Source organism: Palaemon carinicauda, chromosome 1 (assembly GCF_036898095.1).
Source record: "Palaemon carinicauda isolate YSFRI2023 chromosome 1, ASM3689809v2, whole genome shotgun sequence".
NCBI classification, from domain to species: domain Eukaryota; kingdom Metazoa; phylum Arthropoda; class Malacostraca; order Decapoda; family Palaemonidae; genus Palaemon; species Palaemon carinicauda.
Genome location: NC_090725.1, coordinates 305785609 through 305797454, shown reverse-complemented (window position 1 = coordinate 305797454; position 11846 = coordinate 305785609). Strand labels below are relative to the sequence as shown.

At 50.2% G+C, this 11846-nt stretch overlaps 1 protein-coding gene across 1 annotated transcript in view; it reads right to left on the bottom strand.

Moving 5' to 3' along the window:
• Positions 1-1280: 1280 nt before the first annotated feature.
• Positions 1281-11846, bottom strand: part of LOC137658558 (DNA replication licensing factor MCM4-like) — a 32211-nt gene continuing 21645 nt past the window's right edge. Inside the window, exons 11-13 of the mRNA XM_068393447.1 lie at positions 11217-11753; positions 2614-2824; positions 1281-1838 (exon numbers count right to left, since the gene is read on the bottom strand). Of these exons, the coding sequence (XP_068249548.1) occupies positions 1740-1838; positions 2614-2824; positions 11217-11753 (847 nt within the window). The 3' untranslated portion in view covers positions 1281-1739. The remainder of the gene's footprint in view (positions 1839-2613; positions 2825-11216; positions 11754-11846) is intronic.

Below are 11846 nucleotides of genomic sequence, written 5' to 3'. Positions count from 1 at the left end.
CAATCTACTGGTACCATTGACAACACAAAACACATATTAAACAATCTCACAAACCATTCAAGTACAGTCACACCCCCTTCCTTCAACATCTCAGTTCTCACACCATCCATACCACACGCTTTTCCTACTCTCGTTTCATCTAGTGCTCTCCTCACTTCATCTTTTGTAATCTCTCTCTCATTCTCATCTCCCATCACTGGCACCTCAACACCTGCAACAGCAATTATCGGACAAATTAAATTCTTAAAATATCAAATTTTGGAGGCCACTGCACATGAACGCTGAACACTGGAGCAAAAAACATCTACTGCATTGAAAATGACTAAAACCAAGAAAGATGCTAAAACATACTTGAGCTAACTTGGTACAAAAGAAATCAAAAGGACTAAATATCCCAATCAACTCTGAAGAGTAATATTGTGTACCACATCTTTGCTCTCCGTCGCCATTAATATAGCGAGAACCGTGAGGTGGGAAGAGTTCCTGGACCACCAGAAAAGACAACCGGCACTAAGAAGGAATAGGATATTGAGGGAAATATATCTTTTCAAGTCGAAAAGCTCATACTTTCTAGATGAAAGTAAAGTGACCTTAAGTTAAGATTAATCAAAATAAAATTATCTATTTTATAAGGGGTTGCGCATTGACAGAATTTTAGGGAAGCTTTCTTCACACAAATGTTATTCTTATATCAAAATACTCATTCAATTTCATTACCTGTCTTACAAATTTTTTTTTCTCATAGTATGGTCCTTGATATGAATAAACTATTCCCTAAAATTATAATAAAATGAACACGAATCACTCGGTGAACATACCCAGCCCCGACATGAGGCACATAGAACGTGATGATCAACATCCATGTGTGAAAGGAAAGCTGCACACAACTTCCCACTTACACCTTTGCAGCAATGTTGTACATGCAGACTCCATACTAAACAAACAAGCAAGGGAATGAAAGAGCACACAGGTAAAATGAAGTTCGCACTAACAGGGAAAAAACTAAGGTCAAGGGAGTAAGCTGGAGAGCTGACCTAACACGACAAGGATCAGGAGAGGAATGGCAACCTTTGACCTGGGAAGGTCCTGTCCGGGAGCTTCTTCGTGCATTGTGGGTAAACTAGAGAGGTCGGAGTTGAAACACTAAGAGGGGAGATTAGGCCTGTTGGGAGGGAAAATTCCTGGTTGTGGGAGCTAGCTGAGCTCCAGGTATCCTAGAGTGGTTCGTGGTAAGATCGTAACGGAACAAATGAACTCTTTGGGTAACAAAAAGAAACGTAACAAATTTAGTTATTTATTAAGAAGAATAAAAGAAGATTTTGTACAACATGGCTTATATTCACTATTATCACTAAATTACCAGCGGTTTTATCAGGTAAAAATTATATTTCCCTCTGATTTCCTAAAACTATATTGCTATCATACTAAAGGCTACTGGATATCCAGTGTCCCTTCTTTCATACTGCAAAACAAATTCTTGAACATCTATAACCTTATACACATAATTTTGCTTTATTTCAAATGAACTGCAACCTAATAATGGTAAATTAACTTTGTATGACCAATATCTGTAACTTAAAGAACTATAAATTCTTGTGAGCAATAATTCTAGTTATTAAAAATGTTACCAAAGAATGATTAAGCCAGGAAAACTTAAAAATAACAAATTAATGTGCACTTACTATATTTACTTTGGGTTTCAAACAGAAAAAAAAATACTGTAACAATATTAGACCTGCTTAATGAATAACACGGATAGTTGACTTCCCGGTCACAGATAAGAATTCGTCATCTTGCAAATCACGTAGCCCATCTTCAAACATTTCACGGGTTATCATCTGTGGGAAAAATATAGTTATTTAGTGGTAAAATAAATCTGCTATACCCTTAAAAATTACCACAAAAAAAAAAAAACCCTAATACACCCCATTTCATGCTTGATCTAGAACAATAAAATATCCCTTACACAAGCAGCTTTATCAAAAATACTTTTTAAATTTTGATAATATAAGTTTTATTGTTGAAGCTTGCGCTGTCTGAAGGCCGCTCATGAATGGCAGAAGCAAGGGACAGTGACATTGCCCTAGAGACTGACCATATATACATATGATCAGTGCCCAAGCCCCTCTACACCCAAGCTAGGACAAAGGAGCGCCGGCCAGGCAATGGATGCTAATGAATCAGCAGATAGACCTATAGGCTCCCCCAAAACCCCTATTCTTAGCTAACAAGGATGGTGAGGTTGCAGCAACCAAAGAAACTATTGAGTTTGAGCAGTACTCTAAACCCAATCTAGTGATCACCTGTCAGGGATGTTACATCAGCCACCACAACCCTATCATCTTAAAAATGATTAAGAATAACAAATCTAAATTTATACTATACAGTACACCCTACTTCATGCTTGATTAGTACAATAAAATATCAGTTCCACAAGAGCCTTATCTGTAACTTAATGTATGACAAAAAAATTTTCTTTATAGTAGATTAATTTCCAGAACCCTTTTAAAAATTCAAATTTTTCAGATAATCTTCAACAAAGCTCAGGTCTTAAATAAACAAGACCAACATTGGAAACTTATTTACTAAAAAAGTTAACAAATATGAACTTACTAAATCAGAAGATTCCTTAAGTTCCTGGAATACTTTCTGGAAGTTCAAGGTAGCAACTTTGCCCTTGGCTTGAATGAGCTTCTTCAAGGCCTGCGCAACTTCGACGCGACGTTTCCGAGCGGCAGAACTGAGACCGGTGGTGAGAATGCTGACGTCAATCTTTCCAGAGAGGGGATCGGTCGCAGACTGCTTCAAGGCCTCTCGATGAAGTCTAAGATGTGCAAATACGATTATCATAATGATGTTTAATCTGTTATAAACTTACTGATACCAAGAAATACAATCACATGGAAGTGAAATAAATATTCAGTAATAAAATGACAAATTCGAAGATAATTTGTATTTTTCCTAACCATACAAACCTTAGCTATTTACAAAGGGTTTACTTTTAGCGCAGCTGAAATGACGAGCCAATAGTTTTTAACGAGGGTTAATTACCCCCGCGCTAGTTAGCGGGGGGTGGGGAAGGGTAGCTTACTACCCCTCCCCCCTCCACACATCGGTGACTTGCTTCACTTCACTTAGAGGTAGGACTTGACTTGGGGGTCAGGGATGGCGGGCACATATGTGTAAATAGCTAAGGTTTGTATGGTTAGGAAAAATACAAATTATCTTCGAATTTGTCATTTGTTCCGTAACCGAAATACAAACCACGCTATTTACAAAGGGTGACTTACCCCTTAGGAAGGGTGGAAAGTCCCCAGCCTTACTGACTTCGGCTTGCCCGGGGGCTCGATCCCTTAGTGAGCAGCACTAGAGAGAGGGAGCCCCTGTACCTCACAGGTTCCTAGCATCGCTAGGAACGAGTGGCCTACATAAGTAGTGTGAGGAGAGTGTGACTCGTCCTATGAAGTTGACCTTGAGACCTTCAGATAGGAATTCTAGGATAGGACGTTCCCCATACCACCTCGTCAGGGTATGGGAGACGCAACAGTATTAAGCTTAATACTAGGAGCACAAAGAAGCATGGGTTACCTGCAGAGGTCGAGGTCAGCTATGCGAGGACCAGGATTCTGCTTCCCCAAGAGAGGGGAGAATGAAGAAAGAAGTAAGGGTCAGACATACTCTTTCATCACACACACTAAGACCGGGTAACAACGCCCTCAACCTACTGCTACTTGTCCAAAAAGGAGCCTGAGGTTAGACCAGCTGTTGTGCAGCCACCACAGGGCCGATAGAGAACGTATCGAGGCTCCTGTGGGTCACGTCTTGCAGGTAGTGGGCTGTGAAGGTCGTTTGACGCTTCCAGACCCCCGCTTGAAGTACCTGCGTCACAGAGAAGTTTCTCTTGAAGGCCAGGGATGTAGCAATACCCCTGACATCGTGGGCCCGAGGGCGACGTGACGGAGGAGGGTCAGGATTCAGGGCATGGTGGATAACCCTTCGAATCCAAGCAGAGATGGTGTTCCTTGTGACCCTCCTCTTTGTCCTGCCTGTGCTCACAAACAAAGCTCGCACATGAGGACGGACTGCAGCCGTTCTCTTCAAGTAGTACCTCAGACCTCACTGGGCATAGTAGCAGCTGGTCTGGGTCGTTTGTTACAGAACGGAGACTCGCGATCCTGAAAGAGTCGAACCGAGGATCCGGCACTCCAGGATTCTGAGTCTTGGCCACAAACTCAGGGACGAACCTGAACGTTACCTCCCCCCATCCCCTTGAATGGGCGATGTCGTACGAGAGACCATGAAGTTCACTAACTCGCTTGGCCGAGGCCAAGGCGAGTAGGAAAGCCGTCTTCCAAGACAGGTGGCGATCGGAGGCCTGGCGTAATGGCTCGAAGGGAGGTCTCTTGAGAGACCTGAGAACTCGAACCACGTTCCAAGGAGGGGGTCTCACTTCCGACTGGGGGCAGGTAAGCTCATAGCTACGTATGAGTAAAGAGAGTTCTAGCGATGAAGAAATATCCACGCCCTTCAATCTGAAGGCCAAGCTTAAGGCTGAGCGATAGCCTTTCACTGCCGAGACAGAAAGGCGCATTTCTTCTCGCAGATACACAAGGAAGTCCGCTATTGCTGGAATAGTGGCATCGAGTGGAGAGATACCCCTTCCACGACACCAACCACAAAAGACTCTCCACTTCGCTTGGTAGACTCCCTCAGAGGACCTTCGCAGGTGCCGAGACATTCTCTCCGCAACCTGTTGCGAAAAGCCTCTCTCCGCGAGGAGACGCTGGATAGTCTCCAGGCGTGAAGGCGAAGCGAGGCTACGGCCCTGTGAGGGACACCGGAGTGGGGTTGTCTGAGAAGCTCGTGTCGTGGTGGAAGCTCCCTTGGGAGTTCCGTCAGGAGTTGCAGAAGGTCCGGACACCATTCCGCGTGATGCCATAGCGGAGCTACTAGAGTCATGGAACAGTTGACCGATAGTCTGGTCCTGTTGAGCACCCTTCTCATCAGACAGAATGGTGGGAAGGCGTACACGTCGATGTTGTCCCACCGTTGCTGGAAAGCATCTTGCCAGAGTGCCTTGGGGTCCGGGACTGGTGAGCAGTACAGGGGCAGCTTGAAGTTCAAGGCTGTCGCGAACAAGTCCACCGTCGGGGAACCCCACAAAGTCAGGACTTTGTTGGCTATCTGAGGATCCAAAGACCACTCGGTACTCACTATCTGCGAAGCCCTGCTCAGACTGTCGGCGAGCACATTCCTCTTGCCAGGAATGAAGCGAGCTGATAGTGTTATCGAGTGGGTTTCGGTCCACCTCAGAGTCTCTACTGCAAGATGGGATAGCTGTTGCGAAAAAGTGCCTCCCTGCTTGTTGATATAAGCCACTACCGTGGTGTTGTCGCTCATCACCACCACGGAGTGACCCGCCAGGAACCGTTGGAACTGTTGAAGGGCCAGAAAGACGGCCTTCAATTCTAGCACGTTGATGTGTAGGCACTTTTCTGATTCTGACCAAAGGCCTGAGGCCCTCTGGTTCAGAACGTGCGCCCCCCACCCTTCTTTTGACGCGTCCGAAAACAGAGTCAATTCCGGGGGAAGGACGAGAAGACTCACTCCCTTTCGCAGGTTCTCGTCGGCCAGCCACCACCGCAAGTCCGTCTGTTCCAGAGACCCCATTGGGATCAGAGTGTCCGGGAATCGGATCCTTGATTCCACCGGGACTTGAGCCGCCATTGAAGGGATCTCATCCTGAGGCGGCTGTTTGGAACCAGACGGGCCAGGGAGGATAGGTGGCCCAAGAGACGCAACCACGATTGGGCGGGGAGTTCTTTTCGCCTGAGGAAAGGTTCCGCCACCCTCCTCAGCCTTGCTATCCGGTCGTCTGATGGAAAGGCTTTGTGGAGATTGGTGTCTATTAGCATGCCTAGATAAACCAGTCGTTGGGACGGCTGCAGAGAGGACTTCTCGAGGTTTACCACGATCCCCAGATCCTGGCAAAGATCTAGAAGCCTGTCTCGGTGTCGAAGAAGGGTCGACTCCGAGTCTGCTAGGATCAGCCAATCGTCTAGGTAACGAAGGAGACGAATGCCGTTCCTGTACGCCCAAGTCGAAATCAGGGTGAACACTCTGGTGAACACCTGAGGAGCTGTGGAGAGACCGAAACACAGCACCTTGAACTGGTAGATCTTGTTGTCTAGGCAGAATCTCAGGTACTTCCTGGAAGACGGATGGATTGGGATCTGGAAGTACGCATCCTTTAGATCCAGTGTACACATGAAGTCTTGTGGTCTCACCGCAAGTCTGACCGTGTCTGCTGTCTCCATGCTGAACCGGGTTTGTTTGACAAACCTGTTCAGAGCCGAGAGATCGATGACGGGTCTCCAGCCTCCAGTAGCCTTCTTTACAAGAAAGAGTCGACTGAAGAAGCCTGGAGAGCCGTCCACGACCTCCTGGAGAGCACCCTTCTCGAACATGGTCTTGACTTCGGCCTGAAGGGCCAGCCCCTTTGCCGATCCCATGGCATAGGAGCTCAACGACACTGGATTCGCTGTCAGGGGAGGTTGAGATGACGTGAACGGGACGCGATAACCTTGGCCGATCACTGAGATCGTCCAAGCATCGGCCCCGAGATGTTGCCACCTGCGGACGCAACGCTGAAGGCATCCCCCCACAGGTGGACACGCAGGGGGACTGCCACCCCTAGGGCTTGCGGCCGCGGCCGCCACCCCTAGAAGTCTTGCCTCCCCTGGAGGACTTACCACCCCTCTTGACCTTGGCTGGAAAGGGCTGGGGCTTAGACACCACTTTCTTAGCTGCCGGTGCCTGTTTTGGAGCCTTACGAGGCTGTTGCTGCTGTTGTGGCGGGGCTGGAGGCTTATAGGGCCGAGTTGTAAGGGCCCTGTGGAGGAGGGAGTCCGTGCTGGATTTCCTTCACCTCTCAGCCGTTCGCTCCAAGTCTTGAGGCTCAAACAGGCTCTCCCCCAGGAGGGAGGCATGTCGGAGCCTACACACATCTACGGCGGGGACCTTCGGATGGAATCTCTCGGACACAGCATCGCGACGCTTCAACACCGAGTTGGCCCACAGGGTGGTAACCTGGTGCGCCAAGAACTCGATGGAGCGGGTGCCCGAGAGCAAGAAGGTCTCTAGGGCCTTCCTATTGGTCTCCTTGGACAAGTCCTCAGATCGCAATAGGATGCCCAGAGATCCTAACCAGAAGTCCAGCCACGAAGTGGCCTGCATGGCACACTTAGCGACCTTCTCGTGGTTAAGGATCTCTGCCGCCGAGAACGACACCTGCCGGGCAGAGAGTTTCTCCAAGGGAACTCCCTTCGCCAGCTCCTCCACAGAGTGATGGAGAGGAAGAGCGAGGTTGTGCTCACCCAGGATCTCGAAATACCTCCTCTGCTGAAGGCGAGGAGGAGGGATGAGTTTGTTCCCGGCAGTGGAACGACTGGAGGAGGCAAGAAGTGCGAGCTGAGCATTGGCCCTAGCTCTGGCACTCTTCAGCCCCCGAGACCAGGGCAGAGCTGCACTGGTCTTAGGGGCCTTCCGAACGTCGAACACTTCATCCAGAATCGTGTCTTTGCCTTCACGGGGGGGGGATGACTGGATCCGTAAGACTGTTAAGTTGCCTTATCAGGCTTAGGACCTGCCAGAAGGCATGTTCGGACTCTTGCTGTTCTCCTCCCTGCGGGCTGGCAGCTAAGTCTCCTGCCCCAGGAATCTCTTCCTGGGGTGATACGTGGACATTCCCCTGGGTAGTCGTGGGTTCCTGTCGAATCCTTGCAGAGGATTTAGGGATGGTCTTGGAATCCTTGGGCTCCCTCCTAGGAGGGATACAGGATCCCAACAACGAGGTTCGAGGGGCCCCTTCCTCACGAGACGATTCTCCTGCCTGAAGCGAAGTCTCCCCCCCTGGTGCCGAGGGGAAGACTACCGGTCCACTGGACTCACCTGAGGACGGAAAGGCCTCGTCCACGGGAGAAGGAGAGAGTACTCGTGCAGGAGAGGGGACCCTCGAGACCGACCTCTTGGGAACCAACTTCGCCCTGGGGGAAGTCACCACGAAGTCCACTCCTCTCTTTCTCTTCAGCGTAGGAGAGACAGCCGCTGGTTTGTTACCCTGGCCGGCGAGTGCTGGTTTCATAACCCTCACTAACGCCCGTGCCAGCGGACCAAACCAAGTCTGCTGCTCAAAGGACACAGAGTCCGAAATCCTCGCTAAGGTGAAAGGGATCGGGCGATCCTTTGGAGTGGACACGACGGTACCTGCCTGAAAAGAAGGAAGAATGCTGTAATGACCTGTCCTCGTCCTGCAATACCAACCTGTGCTTGGATGGAGGTGATCCCGAGTGCCGTCTAGGAGCACGCGTCCCTGCTGCTACCACCGGCTGTGGAATTCGCCGCGAACTATGGTCGCGCGAGGGTGAACGGTCGCGCAAAGGCGAGCGATCGCGCGGGCGCGCAGGCGAGCGGTCGCGCAGGCGAGTGGGCGTGAGGGTGGGCAGGTAAATGAACACGTGTCCGAGGCGACGAACGCAAGCGATGGCGCGACGGCGAGGGATCGTGCTGCCGCGTAGGTGAAGAAGATCGCTGGCGATAATGACCACGTGATGGTAAGCGATGGCGAGCAGCATGTGTAGGTGAATGATCGCGCGCAAGAGGGCGGTCGTTCAGGGTTGCGCGATGAGGAGCAGCATGCGTAAGCGGGCGATCGTTCAGGGTTGTGCGATGGCGAGCAGCATGCGCAGGTGAATGATCGCGTGAAAGGGTGCGATGGTGATCAGCATCCGCAGGAAGGCGATCGTTCAGGGTTGTGCGATGAGGAGCAGCATGCGTAAGCGGGCGATCGTGCAGGGTTGTGCGATGGCGAGCAGCATGCGCAGGTGAATGATCGCGTGAAAGGGTGCGATGGTGATCAGCATCTGCAGGAAGGCGATCGTTCAGGGTTCTGCGATGAGGAGCAGCATGCGTAAGCGGGCGATCGTGCAGGGTTGTGCGATGGCGAGCAGCATGCGCAGGTGAATGATCGCGAGAAAGGGTGCGATGGTGATCAGCATCCGCAGGAGGGCGATCGTTCAGGGTATTGCAATGAGGAGCAGCATGCGTAAGCGGGCGATCATGCAGGTTCGTGCGATGGCGGGCAGCATGTGAAGGTGATCGCTGGCGAGCAGAAGGTCGACGCGTGTCCTGTGAGAGGATAGGTTCACGAGCAGGAACGGGAAGATCGCTGGCGCGTTGGCGAACATGTGTTTCTGACACACGCGCAGCACGATGTTGCGTAGCCACAGGACCAGGTGGATGGTGAGCAGGGAGTTCAGCAGGAACTAAAGGGTGGTCAGAGACCGCAGGGCGATGGTCCTCAAATGAGCGCTGACGCTCGGAAGAGAGCTGACGAGCAGGAGAGCGCTGGCGAGGGGGGCGAACCTCAGGAGAGAGCCGACGAGCACGTGAGCGTCGGCGAGCAGGAGATCGCTGGCGAGCAGGAGAGCGCTTGTGCGCTGGCCCTGCTCGCGTAAGGGAAGAATCCCTTAGCCCCGAAGGGACCGTTGCCCGTCGGGTGACGAGTTCTCCAGAAGGCGAAGATCCGGCAGGAGATGGTGAGCGGTCTGCAGAGGTTCAAGGAGGGCGGAGCAGTCGGTTGAGGCTGACGAGGAGAGTCCCCCCCGGAGGACGAAGACCCAAAAAGGCGCCTCTTAGTCCCCCTGTAAGGGGAAGGGAGGCCCTTGTGGCGTAGAGGGCGGTGAGCCTTACGGCGGAGGCGGCCTCGGGGGAGATCGTCGGGACCATCGGTCCTCCGAAGGGGAGTCTCCTTCAAAACACTTCCCTCAGAAGGAAGCTGGGCAGCAGTCGAGACCGAAGGACTCACTTCCCCCTTCGAAGGATGCACGGAAGGAGGAGGAGAGCCTAGAGCGCCATCACCAGCAACAGCACCTGCGTCGGAAGGCCCAGCCACGTCGGAGGCCTCTGTCACCACGACGTCGACAATAGACAGAGGGTCTACCTCCGCTACCACCGGCGACTGTTTAACAGCGGCCCCCAACGAGACAAGGTCAATAAGAGCGACCCTGGAGGGCAAGCCCTTAAGCCCCAGGGACGACCAAATCTGTAACAGATCATCACTGGATAAAGCATTATTATCAATAACCTCCCCCGGAGGAGGAGGGGGAACCGCCTCGCTATGGGAGGCGACGCCCTCTCCCCCCACCGAAGGTAGGGAAACAGAACAAGGGCCTGCGCTCCCACTCGGACGACTCTCCTTAGGAGGCGGACGAGGGGGAGCTTCGGAGGAGGTTTGGGCGGCGGAAGAAGAGTCCCGAGAACCTTCCTCCTTCAAGACTAACCCCGGAGGAGAACGGTCTCTCTTGGACTTCTTCTTACGCCGACGGCCAAACCTCTCCCACTGGGAGGCAGACCACTCCCTGCACTCACGGCACATGTTATCCTGGTCGCACCGTCGGCCCCGACATTGAGGGCAGAGGGTGTGAGGATCCGTAATCACGTCCAACATGAAAGTCCCACAAGGACGGCCGGCAACTCCAGGGCATGTCCGCATATCAAATAAAAGAAAACAACTGAAGGTCAACTTCCAACCAATCACACAAGCTGAAAAGAAAAAGAAGAAAATTAAAGGCTGTCACGAAGGCGATGAACAGACACGTCTGATCACCGCCGAGCCAAAAGTGAAGTGAAGCAAGTCACCGGTGTGTGGAGGGGGGAGGGGTAGCAAGCTACCCTTCCCCACCCCCCGCTAACTAGCGCGGGGGTAATTAACCCTCATTAAAAACTATTGGCTCGTCATTTCAGCTGCGCTAAAAGTAAACCCTTTGTAAATAGCGTGGTTTGTATTTCGGTTACGGAACAAATTCTTATATTATTGCGAGATGCGTTGCACCTACGAATCATCATAAGATTGACTTGACTTAAGGACCTATAGTTTTTTCTCCCAATCCTTAATTCTAGTTTTGAGTTAATTCATTTCAAAGTACAGGTTTTACCCTACCCCTTCAAAAGGCATAAACATCAAGCACTGCAAGTTAGTTTCTTATAGTTCTTGCTACTTTCCCAACTTGATTTTTTACTGTGCTATTTAATTGAAAATCTTTTACCTGTTAACCATTAATCCTCAGCACACACTGTTCACAATACTATTTTTGTGACAGGCAAAATTCAGTCTTTTTATAAATCATGAACAATAGAAAATCAACAAATAATCTTACCTCCATGCCTCTTCTACATCAGCAACTTCAACCGTATGATTTAGACGGACTTTGGCGTGTGCTTCAGCAAGGCGTATCAAAGACTCAAGTTGACGTGGGTAGGCTGTAACCTGTCCTCTACCACTACCAACTTTCCTCATGTCCACATAGGCTGAAATAAGGCGTTGTGAGGCATCATCGGACAATTTTGGGTGAACGTATTCTCTGGCATATGCGACATAGTCCCTGAGAATGCCCATGTCTAGTAACTCTTCTTCACTCGCTGCTTCTGAACGATAATACAGGGAGACAAGATGACGAGCAAGACGACGGTCATACAATTCATCTTGAGGATCTAATATCAAAAAGATCAGATCAAAACGAGACAACAATGTATGTGGTAGCTCAATGTTTTCAATAATAGTTTTATTCTTGTTCCACTGCGATTCAACGGGGTTAGCAGCAGCAAGAACAGATGTCCGGGCATTCAACTGACAGATAATACCAGCCTTGGCAATACTTAAAGTTTGTTGTTCCATGACCTCATGCAACACTGACCTAGAAAGGCAATAAAGAAATATAATTAATTCTGAAATAAAAGAGATTCTGTATTTTGAAAGGTGTAAATGAATGTGATGATACATACAAGAC